Below are 19609 nucleotides of genomic sequence, written 5' to 3'. Positions count from 1 at the left end.
GATGAAGGAATTTTTATTGAGTTGCTACTGCAGAGCTCTTAATATCTATATGAAACTTGTGATTTTGTATATATTCATGCTGAAGATGTACAATGTAATATATATGACCTTACAGATGTTTCTAGAATAATTGCAGATATCAGATTCAATGAATCATAGATGATCTGAATACTATGTTCATGAACATATAATTAAAACAGATCTTACTAGAAAATACTAGAGATACATGAATGTGAAAGTGCATTAATTCCAACACTCCCCCTTAATGCACTTGTTTGACAACTCCAATGCGATCTCGTAGATAGAAGAACTTCTCTTTGGGGAGGGCTTTTGTAAAAATATCAGCGAGTTGTTCTTGAGACTTGCAATACTGTAGTCTAATTTCACCTTCTTCAACTGCATCCCGGATGAAGTGATACTTGATAACTTTTCACTAACAACTAATGGTGTAGAAACAGGCTTGCAATTTGACATATTAAATTTTTCAAGAATACTTTTTGCATACCTCTTTTGTGAGACAAAAATCCCTTCTGCCTTCTGAGTTACTTCGATACCCAAAAAGTAGTGAAGCAGCCCTAAATCACTCATCTCATATGCCTTCATCATGTGTTCTTTAAAGCTTTGCATCATTTTGTCATCGTTTCCTGTAAAGATGAGATCGTCAACATAGAGACACACAATCTGAATATTGCTTCCATTTTTCTTTACAATATAAGGTTGCCTCACTCTTACTTCTTTGAAATCCATTTTTCAAGAGGTAAGTATCAATTTCTTTGTACCAAGTTCGAGGCGATTGTTTTAGACCATAAAGGGCCTTTTTGAGTTTTAATACTTTATTTTCTCCCCCTTCTACCACGAAACCTTGCGGTTGCTCAACATAAATTTCCTCATCCAACTTTCCGTTTAAGAAAGCTGACTTAACATCAAGCTGAGAAATTTTCCATCTCTTTTGTGCTGCAAGAGCAATCAAGGTTCTTATAGTTTCTAGCCTTGCCACATGTGAGAATGTCTCTGAAAAATCAATACCAGCCTTTTGTGTGAACCCTTTAGCGACTAGTCTCGCCTTATGTTTCTGTATTTCTCCATTTTGATTTAACTTAGTCTTGTAAATCCACTTTAGACCGATAATTTCTCTTCCTTCAGGCTTGTCTACGAGCTCCCATGTTTTATTTTTCTCAATCATATGCATTTCTTCTTCCATTACTTGTTGCCATACATCATGCTTCACTGCTTCTTCAAAGGTTTCTGGTTCACCAACTACAAAATTACAGGACTGATAGATGTCGCTTAATCGCCTCCATTTTCTTGGTGGAGATTCATTATCATCCTCCAATTCAGATTCTGAGGTATGAGCTTGTACTTCTCTTTCGCCACTTTCTTCACATTCTTCACTTATTATTGAGGAATTAGGATGACTGATATGGTCCTCTTGTTTTTCTCTCCAATCCGAGGCTGCTTTTTCATCAAATAAAACATCTCTACTAACAATCAGTTTGTTAGTTTTGACATTATAAAGTCTGTATGCTAATTTAGTCTCAAGACTATATCCGATAAAAATGCATTTTGTACTTTTATCATCTAATTTAGTACGCTTCTCTGCTGGAATATGGGCATAACAAACACAACCAAAAATTTTAAAATGACTTACAGAAGGTTTTTCACCACTCCATGCTTCCAAAGGTGTCATGTTCTGTACAGCTTTCGTGGGACACCTATTAAGGATATATACAACCGTGTTTGTAGCTTCTGCCCAAAACTTTTTTGGCAGCCCTTTTTCATTCATCATGGATCTGCTCATTTCAATAATGGTTCTATTTTTCCGCTCAGCAACTCCATTTTGCTGCGGACTATATCCAGCTGTTAGTTGCTTCCAAATTCCTTCGTCTTTGCAATATTCTTCAAATTCTTTTGATGTATGTTCTCCTCCTCTATCGCTTCGAATGCACTTTATACTAGAACCTGATTGCTTTTCTACAAGAGCTTTAAATCTCTTGAACACAGTGAAAACTTCTGACTTCTCCTTCAAAAAGTAAATCCAAGTCATTCTTGTAAAATCGTCAATAAAAATGATAAAGTACCTTTGTTGTCCCAAAGATGGAGTCTTCATTGGGCCACAAATATCGGTATGTATAAGCTCTAGACGTTTCCTAGCTCTCCATGACTTCCCTTTAGGAAATGGAATTCTGTGATGTTTTCCCATGATACAACCTTCACAAGGATCCATCTTACTTTGTAATTCCGGTAGTCCGTCCACCATGTTTCTTTGCTTGAGAAGCTTTAATCCCTGAAAGTTCAGGTGACAAAATCTCTTGTGCCAAAGCCATGACTCTTCAACAACATCAGCCTTTAAAGCTTTGTAGTCGAATGTTATAGGCTAGTTTCTGTTGCTCTCCATTTTTACTTGAGCAATGGCCTGATTGTTGTTCTTCTTGTCAAAAATCTTGCAAAAGTTATCTTCAAAAACAAGAGAATAACCATGCTCCAGAAGCTGTCCAACACTTAACAAATTTTCCTTCAAATCTGGAACAAGAAGAACATCACGAATATATTTACACCTGATTTTGTTTTGACAGCAATTGTGCCTTTGCCTTCAGCTTCAGCTACTGTCCCATTTCCCATTCTCACCTTTGGATTTAATGTAGTATCCAGGTGCACAAAAATATTTTCATTTTCACACATATGATTGCTGCAGCCACTATCGAGGAACCAAACATTCTTATCTTCATGGTGACTAGAATGACACGCATAAAATAAACAATCTTCCTCTTTGTTATCCACCTTTTCTTCATTAAAATTTGCTCTTTCCTGAAATTTAAATCTGCAATCTTTCTCGAGGTGACCAAATCTATTACAATAATGACATTGCGGTTTCCTCTTAAACCAGCATTTAGATGTCATATGACTAGTCTTTTTGCAAATTTTGCAGAATAGTTTAGAGTTAAAGCTTGTACCTCTGTCATTGTTTTCTACCTTCTTGTTGCTGTTAAAATATTCATTCTTTTTCCTCCAATCAGCCTTTTTCTGCTCCTGATTGTAACCACCCTTCCTTGTAAATGGTTGCGCCTTCACCTTTGTCTTTGACTGAAATGCATTCTCTGTTTGCTCCGTTTGTTTAAATCTTCTCTTTTCATGTGCTTGGAGAGAACCCATCAATTCTATTAATGACAACTTGGTGAGATCTTTAGTTTCTTCAATAACAGCAACAATATTTTCATACTTGTCCGTCAAACTGATAAAGATTTTCTCCACAACATGTTGGTCAGATATGTCATCATCATAAGTTCTCATTTGGTTCACAATTTCCATTACTCGAGCATGATAACTTTGAATATTTTCAGAATCCTTCATTTTTAGATTCTGAAAATCTTTTTTAAGAGCTTGAAGATTGATACTTCTCACCTTCTCATCTCCATGAAATTCAGTCTCGAGGATTTCCCATGCTTCTTTTGCCGTATTTGCCCTTGAAATCCTTGAAAAAATTAGTTTTGTGACACCTATCTGAAGCTTGCTTAGTGCTGTGGCATCTTGGCGACGAAATGCTTCAATTTTCTTTAATTCTGCTTCTGTCAAGCTAGCCTCGTCAGCAGGTTCTGCAAAGCCTTTCTCCACGATATTCCACAAGCCTTCAGCCCGTAGAACAGTCTTTATTTTTATCTTCCAGTAGTCATAATCTTCACCATCAAAGAAGGGAATTAAAGATGACTGGGACTCACCACTAGGAACTGAAGTAGACGCCATACTTAACTTCTTATTTTAATCCCAGTTTGGAATCGAAACACTGCTCTGATGCCAATTTGTAGGAATTTTTATTGAGTTGCTACTGCAGAGCTCTTAATATCTATATGAAACTTGTGATTTTGTATATATTCATGCTGAAGAAGTACAATGTAATATATATGACCTTACAGATGTTTCTAGAATAATTGTAGATATCAGATTCAATGAATCCATGATCTGAATACTATGTTCATGAAAATATAATTAAATTAAAACAAATCTTACTAGAAAATACTAGAGATACATGAATGTGAAAGTGCATTAATTCCAACATGAGATAGAGATGCAATACAGCCTCCTAATGAGAGTTTATAAAGGGAAAGACCCAGCCATTGTTAAGTCATGACAGTAATACTACAAATCACCCAGGAGTACTAAAGCACACCAATAGGTGATATCTATTCCTAGGACTCGGAGTCTACTGAATGCAAACATATTTTAATTGAAAATGTTGACAATAGATTTATTTTTTAAGTGTGTCCTTTTTGCAGGAATAACTTACTTATTATAGGTTATTTACTTATATTCTATACAAAGAAAAAATACACAGCTTCACGTTGTAGAAACGATCATATTATATATATTTAAGATATATTTTAGTTAACATTATAAAATACACATGCACATATAAAACCTCTCATCACTATTAACGAATTTTAATGCATGTAATGTTAAGAATGTTCAATTCCTTTAAAGGGTTCGGGTTCCCAATGTTATGTCATTTACCAATCAATGCTTTTTGTTTCTTTCCGTGGTTGCATTGTGTTTATTTGGTTCTCTAGAATGAACTACATCCTTCTTGATTTTTCTTTTTTTTCAAAGCTGCTCCATGATTTATCTGCGAGCTCTCTGCACATTTTCTCTTCTAGAAAATTATTTGAAACATTTCATGTAACTTTAAAAATTATCGAAAATATACATGAAAACATCAATCCATATTATATGGACAAACTTTGGAATCTAATAAGAACAATACATTTCAAATCTTCAGGATTAAGAATAGAACACTACACAACAGACGGTACATACGAGCACACAATCTTTGTAAATATGAGAAGAATTTAAAATTTAATGAAGAAATAAAGAGTGATACTAGATTTGTTGGTGAAGGTGAGTGCCGAGTAGATAATAACCGCAATAGCAGATTTTTAATCGAATGCCTGAACTAAAGTAAATTTAATTAAACATGTGTTGGAAATTTGACGTGCAACATTGTCACCAAATGATTCTTATATGTACATATACAATATTCTACTATATATACAATTCATGCATATTATAATATGGCAACTATTACCGATCATAAAAATGCGACTATTTTTTACATTTGTCCCATAGTTATATTTGGTATTGCTCAATTTACCCGGCTGAAGGAAAAAAAAGTAAAATATTAAAAAATAAAAGACATACATATGAATATCGTTTCAACATTTGTTGTCAAAATTAAATAGAAAAAAAGGTTTGCTTAACTATTGCATACATTTTCATGCTTCTCTAGAGTGTATATACATGCTAAAGAGTATCAAAGAACTTACTGGCCTAGGGATAATAAAAATCCTAAATATTCTGTAATGCAAAAAATGCAGCAGCAATGATTTCAGCAATGTCGGCTTTTGGAGTCACCACAACAGTCATCATTCCAGAAAAAAAGTAAAAGAGGGTGCAGTATAGCAGGGTGAAGAATGTGTGAAGAATACATACCAAATCAATACTATACACACCAACTTGTGCAAGAACATATGGTATTTCTACCAATACTTTTTTAGAGAAAAGAAAAGGACTTGCTTAACATTTCTACAAATGACACACAGTACTTCACAGGAATACATTATATCTATTCCTTGGAATCAGAGTCTACACTGAATGTAAACATATTTTAATACGAAATTTTGACAATAGATTTATTCTTTAAGTGTGTCCTCTTTGCATGAATTATTGACTTGTTATAGGTTATTTACTTAAATTCTATACCGAGGAAAAATACAGCCTTCATGCTATTGAAAAGATCATATTTATATATTTTTAAGATATATTTTAGTTAACATTATCAAATACACATGCACATATATATCCTCCTATCAATATTAATGAATTTTAATGCATGTAATCTTCAAAATGTTCTATTCCTTTAAAGGGTTTGGATATCTGTTCATATATATTCACATCACAAAACTTCCCAATGTTATAATATGATTTTACCGATCAATGCTTTCTGTTTCTTTCCTTGGTTGAAGTGTGCTTATATATCTCTGAGCTCTTTGCACATTTTCTCTTCTAGAGAATTATTAGAAATAGTTCATGTAACTTTAAAAATAATAGAAAGTATACATGAAAAGATCAATCCATATTATATGGACAAATTTTGGAATCTAAATAGAACAATACGCATGAAATCTTTAGAATTAAGAAAAGAACAATACAGCTCAAACGATACATACGAGCACACAATCTTTGTAAATATGAGCACAGTTTAAAATTGATGAAGAAATAAAGAGTGATACTAGAGGTGAGTGCTAAGTAGATAATGACCACAATATTAATAACGATAGCAGATTTTTAACACAAATGCCTCAAGCAAACAAATTTAATTAAACATGTGTTGGAAATTTGACTTGCATAATGGTCACCAAATGATTCTTATATATGCATATACAATCTACTATATAATGCAATTATGCACATTAATATGGCAATTATTACCAATCATAAAAGAGTGACGACTTTTGACATTTCTCTTATAATAATATTTGGTATTTCTCACAATGTATTTCTCCGATAGTGATTTTTGGTATTTCTTCTCAATATTACATGGACAATCATTGGAATCTAAATAGAACAATACACCCAAATTCTTCTGTTTTCTTCAAGTTCTGTACCCAAATACTGTACAATCAGTCAGCCTTCTTTCAAGATTCATGCATAATCCAAGTCGTATACACTATGCAGTTGGAAAACGGTTTCTACGCTATCTTAAGGGTACAAAAAGTCATGGTCTCAAGTATGTTTATAATGAAGATAATAGGCTGATTGGGTATACATATAGTGATTGGGGAGGATCATTGGATGATGGCAAGAGTACATCTGGATATGTTTTCTTTCTAGGAACAAATGCTATTTCTTGGTCATCAAAAAAACAGAAAACAACACCTCTAGCTTCCACAGAAGCTGAATATGTTTCTTCAACAGACACATCATGTATGTGAAGCTGTTTGGTTAAGACAGATTTTGTTTGACTTGGAGCAAGCCGAGAATGAACCAACTATTATTTACCGCGACAACAATTCAGCCATAGCAATAACTGAAAACCCTATTTTTCATAGTCAGACCAAGCATATTAAACTTCGTTATCATTTCATTCGGAATTTGGTACTGCAAAAGGAAGAAATTCGGTTGGACTACATTGGTACAAATGAGCAAGTTGCAGACATACTCACAAAGTCAGTCTCAAGTAATAACTTCGCATACTTTAGAGATCAGCTGAGAATCACAAATTACGAGGGGATGTTAAAAATATAATTTGTAATTCCTATAAACCAAGTATCTAGAATATCCTAGTCCTAGTCCTAGTCCTAGAGTCATGATCAATGTTCAGTGTATGAAACCAAGAGTCTCCAAATTATTTATGTATCTAGTTAATGATGAATTCTAGGAAGAGTCTAGATATTTTGTCAATCTATATAAAGACTGTTATACCAGCACATGTAAATCATTAAGAAAAATAAAATCTTCTGTTTTCTTCAAGTTCTGTACCCAACACTTTTTATATGAAAGACTTGGCGTTTAAAATCCACCACTGGCTGCACTGACGTAACCATTTTCATGGTAAGATGCAAAAACTAATTATAAGATACTTTCAGAACAGCTGATTTCTCATGTCTTCATCATTGCTCTATTCCCTAATTTCCCCTCCTCTCCTCTAATTTCATTGCAGGGACAAAGAATATAGGTGTGTGTATATACAAGAATCAACAAACTGAGTTAAAGTTTGTTTAGTATTGTAATTTGCACAAAATTTTATGATGCGTACGCAGTCATTTTGAGGAAAGCCACCCCGGATATATCTTAATCCATATTCTCTTATTGTATTCATTGATATTTATGTAACTTATAATTGATTTCCATATGTATTTTCTGTGTGTATACCAAATAAAATATACTAATAATTAAGGAATGTTGTATGTCATAAAAAACATAAGGAATAAATATTTGAAAATGATTTATTTGAATTGGATAGTTTATTAGAGTACATGGCTAGTGGATCTCTTGCACTGCAGAACAACACTAGAGAGATAAGAATTAAAACATCAGACTTGTGTAGAAACGGCAAGAACAAGAGTAACAACACTTGCTGCTTTCATCTGAGAGAGAATTTGTCCTCCCATAACATTACCTGCAGCATCTGCAAATTGAACATGGAAACAACTAATAATATTTCCAGAAGCAGCATTTAAACAACGGTAAGCCCCAGAAAACGAAATTATCTGGAAGCTTGTAGAAACGCATGGGGGAGGGATTGCATTGAGTGGATACGCAATATCAACCTCAGAAATGAGTCCCTGGCCAGTAAGCACAGTTACAGCAAGCCCGAAATGCAGTGCAAATTGCACCACACAACTTATGACATCAAATCCACTAGGGATTTCAAGAATGACTGTTTTGTTGATGCCATTCACTGGCTCACTGTTGGTCATTAAAGACCCATCAGAATTGAATGAATATTGAGGAGCTCCTCCATGCCTCCCTGGAGCTGTAGATATTGGGCTTGTTAAACCATTTTGGTTTGAATTACTCATCAGTGCGAAAATGTTATTGCTGTGAACTAAACAATGAAAGAGATAAGTATATAGCCTCTCAGCTGATAGCATATATGAGCTGTAATTTGTGATTTTTATTGTTTATATGAGTTTAAAAAGATAATAAGGTATATGAGATTTCACAGTTATTGAATAAAACGGCTGTGTTCATGGAATGTGTTCATGGAATTTATAGCTAGGGAGAATCTTTTGCATATTTTTTTCATGCATATAATCTTTCTACTCATTGATAGAAGAGAGATATATATATTTTGAATTCATAAACAATTTATGAATTTTCGTAGAATATAACAGATTTTGATTCTATGCAAAAAATATGGCGGTGTATTCAATTCTGTTGACATTTTAATGTATTGTTTTTAATATATGTATTTTAATGGATTGGGCATTTTTGATAAAATGTCATAAAATAGAGTTATATAGATTCTTTAGGATTCAAGCAGAATACCTCCAAATCACATTAATTTTTTGGTGGGATTTCAAAAAACGGAATCCCTACAAAATCCATAATTTTATGAAATCCAAACAATCCATTACCATTCAGATTTTAATAGATTTTAAACAATTTCAATTGAATACCATAGGATTTTTAAGCATAATTTTCAATCCTAATTGAATACCACCAGATTTTGTAAAATAATTTAAAATCTCAATTGACTATCATAAGATTTTAAAACATTTTGAATAATCCCAATTGAATATTCTCGGATTTCATTAATGAAAAAAAGTCCTTTAAAATCTCAATCGAATATACCCCTTAAAGTATAATACCGGTCCTAAAATTAGGGGTGAGTAAAACTGAACTGGAACCGAAAAACCAAACCGAATCGTGTAAATTCGGTTCGGTCCTAATTTTCTGAAAATTCGGTTCATTCGGCCCGGACCTAATAGACCGAATAGACCGAAATAAAGTTCGGTCCGGTCCGTAAAAAAATATTCGGTCCGGCCCGAATAGACCAATATATATATATATATATATATATATATATATATATATATATATATATATATATATATGATTTTAATTAATATTTATGTTAGATATATCTTTTATGTTATAATTATAGTATCTAATTTGTAAATTTAATTATATATATCTTTAATGAATTGGGGGTGATTAATTAATATGAAAATTTAAAAATAAAAGATGAATTATAGTTTTATTTATAATATAATTTTTTATTTTAAAAATAATTTCGGTTCTTTTGGTCCGGACCGAACCGAATTATTTCTGTTCGGTCCAGTTCAGTCCATAATAAAACTTTGGTCTGGTTCGGTCCAAAAAAAATTCAAACTTCGATTCTGGGTCTATTCGGTTTGTTCCGGTTTTGGATCGGACCGATTGAATGCTCACCCCTATTCAAGTATACTCTATCAAAATTTCTTAGATTATGTTCGGGATAAGAAAAATAACAATTAAAAAAAATCATATATTAGATATCCACCCAAAGAATTCAAGTACACTCTATCAAAATCTTGCTCGATAAAGTAATAATAACTATGGCGATGTAACAACCCCAAATTCTCAAGTACGTAATTATTATTTAATAACTTTATTTTTTAATTGTACAAAAAATTACTATTTATAAATAGGCACGAGTAATAGTTAAATTAACATTATTACGCTTTGATTAAAGTTATAGTGACGTAATAAATATTTAATTATTTATTTTAAGTACTGTGACGAGGATATAAAAAGCGTGTGTGATAATTTTTTTATTATTATTGATGAGATTATGAGATAATCAATTATATATATATATATATATATATATATATATATATATATATATATATATATATATTGAGTGTAGCTAATTGGAATATTTCTAAATTAATAATGGTTGCAATAAATCTAAATATTTAGATAGTCGCACGCATAAATTATATGTAAGAATAAATAGTTAAAAATTAGTATAAATTAGTACAAAAATTAGAATAAATTATATGTTTTATTTTCTCGATAGTTAAATATTTAGATAGTCGCACGCATAAATTATATGTAAGAATAAATAGTTAAAAATTAGTATTATTATAAATAAATAATAGACATCGAAAAGGAAAGAATTGTGTTAGATAACCATATAATCATAAAATAATTTTTCTGTATCTTTGTTAATGCTAGTTTCAAGGAGTGATTAATGCTTAACAATTCCCATTCATTATGTAGAACCTAATTTTGTACATGTAGTATTATTGGGGAAAATCACGCACAAAATTGGCTACACAAAATGATGTGACATTAACATTAATAAGATTGTCTGTGTTTCCTCAACCATCACTCAACAACTTCATTTTACTATATTTTAGATAACAATATGGCACATCATTATGTATAATAGTTTTGTGCAAAAAACATTACTCTTTAATATTTTAAAAGATGAGTAGATTACAGGGTGATTTCACCATATTTTTTTTATTAAATATTGTTAATCACTAAAGGAAAACTGAATCACAATATATACAATGTTAATTAAAGATTAGAGCCCTTATCTTTTTTTTTTTTGATAAACATGGATATTCCATTAATAAGATAAAAATACACCACAGCCCATAGCCCTAACCAGCAATCATATACAAGCATAACATGTGAAGAGGGCATGCCTTCCTAAGAGAAGCTACCACTAAAAATTACCTAGAAAAACAAAAATTAACAATATTAGCTGCCATGTTACACCACTGAAAACTACATTCAAGCACTACATCATAGATGGCCTAGGCAATTTTATGAACACTGAGTGTTGCAAAATTATGTTACTACTAATCCATACCAACAACAATGATAATCATTCATGTCCATTTCATGTTGCAATAGTCAAATACGTGTGTTGCGTAGAGTTTTAGAAAAATGATTATTTGTAATAATTTTGAAAAACTAAAATAATTTTAAATTATTTATTATTAAAATATAATATATTAAACTTCAACCCCTAAAGGGACCTGAGCTTGGTTTGTCAACATGGCATCTTCATGAGCCATTTCTTACGCTGCATTTTATCTCGGACTCGAGTGACAATGTGATCTGTTTTGACGAGTTTGAAGTTATTTGCATGGATTGTGAAAACACAGTTCTAACACATCCGGCATCTCCTGATTGTATTCCCCACATGACGGCTTTGACATTAGTCATGTGATGCATAAGGACACAAGCTCCCCACAGTCTCCGGCCATCTGCATTCTTGAGAACACCAATCCTGTCAGAGTTGCCATTTGGAAGAGGAACTTCTGATGAAAAGCGGTGAACATTTATCTTGACACAATTTTCTTCGGAAGGAACTCATGCAACATTCATTATGATTGAGACAGAGATGCAATACTGAGTTTATAAATGGAAAGACCTAGCCAATGTTAAGTCATGACAGTATTACTACAAATGACGCAGGAGTACTAAAGCACACAAATAGGTGATATCTATTCCTTGGACTCAGAGTCTACTGAATGCAAACATATTTTAATACAGAATTTTGACAATAGATTTAATCTTTAAGTGTGTCATCTTTGCCGGAATTATTGACTTGTCATGGGTTATTTACTTATATTCTGTATAAAGGAAAAATACACGCTTCGCCTTATTGAAAAGATCATATTATATATTTTTAAGATATATTTTAGTTAACATATAAATACACATGGACAAACTTTGAAATCTAAAAAGAACAATACATCTCAAATCTTGAGGATTAAGAATAGAACCATACACCACAAACGGTACATACCAGCGCACAATCTTTGTAAATATGAGAAAATTTTAAAATTTAATGAAGAAAAAAAGAGTGATACTAGATTTTTTGTTGGTGAAGGTGAGTGCCAAGTAGATAATGACCGCAGAAACATGATAGAAAATTTTTAACACAAATGCCTGAACTAAAGAAAATTTAATTAAACATGTGTTGGAAATTTGACCTGCAACATTTTCACCAAATGATTCTTATATGTGCATGTACAATATTCTATTATATAATACAATTCCTGCATATTAATATGGCAAATATTACATATCATAAAAAAGCGACGATTTTTGACATTTGTCCCATTGTGAATATTTGTATTGCTCAATTTACTTGGCTGAAGAAAAAAAATAAATGTAAAATATCAAAAAGAAAAGACATACATATGAAATTTAATTAAACATGTGTTGGAAATTTGACGTGCATCATTGTCACCAAATGATTCTTATATGTGCATATACAATTTACTATATAATAAAATTCATGCATATTAATATGGCAACTATTAATGATCATAAAAAAGCGACAACTTTTGACATTTCTCCGATAGTGATTTTTGGTCTTAGTTTACGTGGCTGAAGCATAAAATAAATGCAAATTATTAAAAAGGAAGGACATATCTATAGATATCATTTACACCAGACCAGCATTTTCTGTAGTCACAAATTAAATACCAAACCGAAATGATATAATTCAATGATTAATAGTCTCACCTTTCAATTTCTGCCGGGAATTTCAAATATAAAAACACCAATAAGTAGTGAAATCCTAGAAATTGAGGAAAAATAGAATAAAAGATTTAGAACACGCCCTCATCCTCCTTCACTACAAGAAAAGCGGCTATTTATTACCAGAATTTGACGGCCGAAAATGACCTCTTTTCTTGTAGTGCTTGAGCAGGGACTGCTGCAAAGACCGGAAGGTTTTCCCGACCATACATAGCCATTTACTCAGCTGCGCAGCATTTTATCTTCCTGGGACTCGAGTGACGATGCGATCTGTTTTGCCAAGTTTGAAGTTATTTGCAAGGATTGTGTTAAACCTAGTCATGACTTCTACTAAGTCATTTCGATGACCATTTCTTCTTGATATCAGATAACACTGAAAGCTAGGAATTCATTAGTCTCAATCGATGTGTACCTTGTGAAAACCCAGTTCAACACATCTGGCGGCTCCGATTGTATTCCCCACATGACCTCCTTGACATTAGTCGTGATGCTTAAGGCCACAAGCTGCCCACAGTTTCCTGCCATCTGCATTCATGAGAACACCAACCCCTTTGGAGTTGCCATTTGGAAGAGGACCTTCTGATGAAAAGCGGTGAACATTTATCTTGACACAATTTTCTTTGGGAGGAACTCATGCAACATTCATTATGATTGAGATAGAGATGCAATACAGCCTACTAATGAGTTTATAAAGGGAAAGACCCAGCCAATGTTAAGTCATGAAAGTAATACTACAATGACACAGGAGTACTAGAGCACACGAATAGTTGATATCTATTCCTTGGACTCAGAGTCTATGGAATATTGCAAACTTATTTTAATACAAAATTTTGACAATAGATTTATTCTTTAAGTGTGTCGGCCTCTTTGCAGGAATTATTGACCTGTTATAGGTTATTTACTTATATTCTATACAGAGGAAAAATACAGGCTTCACGCTATTCAAAGGAATATATTATATATATATTTTAGTTAACATTATAAAATTCACATGCCTGACAAAAAAAAAATTCACATGCACATATAAAACTTCCCATCAATATTACTGAATTTTAATGTTCTATTCCTTTAAAGGTTCAGGTATCTCCTCATATTCACACCACAAAAATTCCCAATGTTATATATTTTTACCAATCAATGCTCTTTGTTTCTTTCCTTAGTTGCATTGTGTTTATTTGGTTCTTTAGTATACATCACATCCTTCTTGATTTTTCTTTCCTTTCAAAGCTGCTTCATGATTGATAGTATACATTTCATGTAATATAATCAAAAGTATACATGAGAACATCAATCTATATTATATAGACAAATTTTGGAATCTAAATAGAACAATAGACCTGAAACCTTGAGGAGTAAGAATAGAACAATACACCTCAAATGATACATACGAGCACACAGTCTTTGTAAATATGAGCAAAATTTAAAATTTGATGAAGAAATGAAGAGTGATACTAGATTTGTTGGTGAAGGTGAGTGCCGAGTAGATAATGACCGGAGAAATAACGATAGCGCATTTTGAACACAAATGCTTGAACTAAAGGAAATGTAATTAAACATGTGTTTGGAAATTTGACGTGCATCATTGTCACCAAATGATTCTTATATGTGCATATACAATCTACTATATAATACAATTCATGCATATTAATATGGCAACTATTACCGATCATAAAAAAGCGACCACTTTTGACAATTGTGTGATAGTGATTTTTGGTATTTCTTAATTTACCTCGCTTAAGCAAAAAATAAATATAAAAATATTATAAAGAAAATATATACCTATCAATATAATTTCCACCAGACCGACATTTTTTGTAGTCACAAATTAAATAGAAAAAAGGCTTGCCTAACCATTACATACATTTTCATGCTTGTCTAGAGTGTATATACATGCCCAAGAGTATCAAAGAACTTACTCGTTGAGGGATCATAAAAATCCTAAAAAACATATTCTATAATGCAAAAAGTGCAGCAGCAATGATTGCAATAATCTCGGCATTAGGAGTCACCACCATAGTCATCATTCCAAAAAGAGTGCAGTATAGCAGGGTGAAGAACGTGAAGAATACATACCAAAAGAATTTCACTACTGTCCAATCAAATCCGATCATTGCATAAACGATAATACTATACATAATACACTCCAACTTGTGCAAGAACATTATATGGTATTTCTACCAATACCTTTTTAGACAAAAGAAGAGGGACTTGCTTAACATATATGGTACAAATAAGAAAATTCAATTTATGCGGGAACGTCATATCCACTTATTACATGTGCAAAGGCATATGGCAAGGCGAGTACTATATTCATGCTGCTCGTTTTCTATAAATGACAGTGCGTTTGACATCCACTTCTCGCTGCACTAACGTAACCATTTTCATGGTAAGATGGAAAGGCTATTTATAAGATACTTTTGGAACAACTGATTTCTCATGTCTTCATCATTCCTCTACTCCCTTATTTTCCCTCCTCTCCTGTAATTTCTTCGCAGACACAAAATATATACGTGTATGTATATATAAGAATCAACAAACTGAGTTAAAACTTTTGGTTTTCGTCTTTACAAATACCTAAGCGAAATGATAAAGTTCAATAATTAATTGTGAGACCTTTCAATTTCTGGTGGGAATTTCAAATTTTCAAAACAACAATAAGTACTAAAATCCTAGAAATTGATGAAAAATACAATAAGAGATTTTGAAGACACGTCAGCATCTTGAGATCCTCCTTTATATATTAATATATATATATATATATATATATATATATATATATATATATATGTGCATATATATGTAGAGAGAGAGATGGGCTCATGATCAAATACAAACCATCCTCTAAATACAAACTAAAAACCTTTCTTTTATACTACCCACCAACTCCACATTATCTCTTTTATCAAACCCCCTTCATCTCTCTCTCTCCTCTCTCTCCACCTCTGCTACCACATCTTTGCCGACCCACTCCTACCAACACTGCACTCATGTCATTGCTTCCGATTACACCATTATCATCACCACCAGCGGCTGATATGTATACAAAAATCGGTGATATTCTGGTATATAATTTAGTAATATCTGCTGTACATTTTAGTGATTTTCGCTTTAGAAATTAGTGATATTCACTGTAGAATTAGTAATATTCGATATAGAAGATCAGTGAAAATCTCTCGAACTTGATGAAGACCTCCAGATTTGTCTTGTTTGTTGATTCTGATGGTTGTGACGACGCTGGAGATGGAGGTGGTGGACACAAAAGGGGCGGGAGCATGGAGGATGCGGGGGTGGGGGTTGAGATGGCGGAGGTGGAGGTCGATGTCGAGTATGGCAGAGGTAGGGGCTGAGATAGTTCGCTGGGGTGAAGGTGGTGGTGGTAGAAGTCGAGGTGGACGTCGTGGTGGCAGAGGTTGAGATGAAGGCGGTGGAGGTGGGGTTGACGTTGGTGGTAGAGACGGTGGAGGCGAACCGGAGGGATGGTACACGTGAACGGGGCGGCGGGGGCGGTAGACATGGAGGGAGCGGCGGACATGGAGTTGCCAGGAGTAGAGGCGGAGCCGGAGAAGATGGAGGTGGGGTTGTTGAAAGATTTAGTGATAGTGTGTTTAGAATTTAGTGATATTGGAGCTCGGTTTTAGGTTTGTAGATTAAGAGGGTTTGTAGTGGAGTAGTACTCTCTCTCTCTCTATATATATATAAATTCATTATGTGGAAAAAATAAAGCTTTTAGTTTCTGTCTTTATAGATACCTAGCTAACCAAAATGATAGTTCGAAAAATATTAATAGCAAGCAATATCTGCCGGTGAATTTCAAAATTTCAAAACACTAATCAATAAGAAGGGAAATCCTATAAGACTCCCTTGTCAAGATCGTAGTTATAGAAGTCATATATGATTGGTGTCACAAATGCCTGTTGCACAACCAAAAAGAGTTGCCTTCAATTTTTTAAACCGATCCGATGTTTCATCTTTGCTCTAATCATATACACCCACATAAATCGGTTGATATCATCGACTAACAAGAGAAAATATTTGTTCCCGGATGGCGTTGCAGGCGAGATGGGACCACAGAGATCCCCATTAACAAGATCAAGGCACTTCTTTGCTGTGAAGCTTGACTTGGGGGGGGGGGATTGTTGGGATATTATGGGCTCTGTGTCCAGCATCTCCCTAGTTATATAAACACGAACACGGGGGCGGATTGTTGGGGATATTATGGGCTCTGTGTCCAGCGAGGCGCTTGTAATGTCCTAAGTATAAGGAAATAAGGCTGCACCTTCTCTAAACGCTCGGGCTTTTAGAGCACCGGTAAGCACATGATCCTAAAAAGATTGAGGAAAATTAGAATAAGTGATTTAAAATATGGCACGTCAAATATATAGATTACTTCTAAATGTATTTTCTATGTGTATACTAAATGCAATAAATCATTGCAAGAATAAAGTCGTGCCCATACGGAAATGTATATATCAGGAAAAACATAAGGAACAACGCTAAAGATCTCTTGCATTGCATAACAAAGCTAGAGATAATAAAATTAAAACATCAGACTTCTGTAGAAACGGCAAGTACAAGGGTAACAATACTTGCTGCTTTCATGTGAGAGACCACCCTTCCTCCCATAAAATTACCGGCAGCATCTGCAAATTGAAAATGAAAACAGCTAATAATGTGTCCACAAGCAGCATTACAAACAACTGTAAGTCCCAGAATTAGAAATCATCTGGAAGCTTGTAGAAACGCACTGAGGAGGGATTGTACCTAGTGGATACGCAACATCAACAACAGAAATGTGTCCCTGGCTACTCTTCTGCATAAATATATAACTAACGATAGCAGATTCTGAACACAAATCCTTATTCTGGGCTTTTTGTAACTGTGCTTACTGGCCTGCAGGGACTCATTTCTGATGTCGATGTTGCGTATTCACAGGGTGCAATCGGTCTGCAGTGCAGTTCTACATGCTACCAGATAATTTCATTTTCGAGAACTTACCATTGTTCAAATGCTGCTTCTGGACACATAATTGAACGAATAATGAGGAGATCCTCCATGCCTCCCTGGAGCTGTAGATATTGGGCTTGTTAAACAATGTTGGTTTGAATTACTCATCACTGAGAAAATGTTATTGCTGTCAACTAAACAATGAAAGAGATAAGTATATATAGGGTGTTGCACTAGGAGGCGAGCAATTTATAGATGTTCATGATAAACCTCTCTGATAGCAATATGAGCTGTAATTTGTGATTTTTGTTGTTTATATGAGTTTAAAAAGATAATAAGGGATATGAGATTTCACAGTTATTGAATAAAACAGCTGTGTTCATGGAATTTATAGCTAGAGACAATCTTTAGCATATTTTTTTCACATATATAATCTTTCCACTCATTCAGTGATAGAAGAGATATATATGTACTGAATTCTTAATAAAGAATTTATGAATTTTTATAGAATATAACAGATTTTGATTCTATGCAAACTCTGGCCATGTATTTGGTTGAGATTTTAATTGATTGTTTTTAATATATGGATTTTAATTGATTGTATTTGATTTTGATTTTATGTGGGTTCTTGGTAAATTGCCATAGAGTTGATATAATTTTTTTACGATTTAAGCACAATCCTTCAAAATCTCATTGATTTTGGTGTGATTTCAAAAAACATAAAATACACTAACCAATCCCACAAAATCCCTAATTTTATTTAATCCAAAAAAATCCATCAGCCTTCATATTTTAATAGATTTTAAACAATCTCAATTGAATATCATAGGATTTTTAAGCATAATTTGAAATCCTAATTGAAAACCACCAGTAGCATAATTTAAAATCTCAATTGAATATTCCAAGATTTTAATAGATTTTAAATAATCCCAATTGAATACACTCGGATTTCATGAATGAAAAAAATCTTTTAAAATCCCAATCGAATACACCCCCTTAAAGTATAATATTCGTCCTAAATTATTCAAGTATACTCTACAAAAATCTCGTAGATTATGTTCGGGAAAAAAATAACAATGAAGAAAATCATATATTTGATATCCACCAAAAGAATTCAAGTATACAGTATACTCTATCAAAATCTCGTAGATTATACTCCACAAAGGAAAAATAATTATGGAGAGGTAACAATCCCAAATTCTCAAGTATGTAATTATTATTTAATAACTTTATCCGGGAACGTCATATCCACCTATATATTACATGTGCAAAGGCATATGGCAAGGCGAGTACATTCATGCCGGTCGTTTTCCATAAAAGACGGTGCGTTTGACATCCACTTCTGGCTGCACTGACGTAACCATTTTCGGAACCGCTGATTTCTCATGTCTTCATCATTGCTCTACTCCCTCATTTCCCCTCCTCTCCTGTAATTTCTTCGCAGGCACAAAATATATACTTGTGTGTATATATAAAAATATTCAACAAACTGAGTTAAAGCTTTTGGTTTCCGTCTTTATGGTAAAGTTCAATAATTAATAGTGAGATCTTTCAATTTCTGGCGGGAATTTCAAGATTTCAAAACAACAATAAGTACTAAAATCCTAGAAATTGATGA

General features: G+C 33.2%; 1 protein-coding gene across 1 annotated transcript; it reads right to left on the bottom strand.

Moving 5' to 3' along the window:
- Positions 1 to 8081: 8081 nt before the first annotated feature.
- LOC108204067 (AT-hook motif nuclear-localized protein 21-like) lies at positions 8082 to 8570 on the bottom strand. The gene has a single exon (XM_017373357.2). The coding sequence runs from the start codon at positions 8568 to 8570 to the stop codon at positions 8082 to 8084; it is 489 nt and encodes a 162-aa protein (XP_017228846.2).
- Between the last annotated feature and the right edge of the window lie 11039 nt (positions 8571 to 19609).

The sequence above is a fragment of the Daucus carota genome, chromosome 9 (assembly GCF_001625215.2).
Source record: "Daucus carota subsp. sativus chromosome 9, DH1 v3.0, whole genome shotgun sequence".
Lineage (NCBI taxonomy): Eukaryota > Viridiplantae > Streptophyta > Magnoliopsida > Apiales > Apiaceae > Daucus > Daucus carota.
The sequence above is the reverse complement of the archived record's forward strand: the minus strand, read 5'-3'. Positions and strand labels throughout refer to the sequence as shown.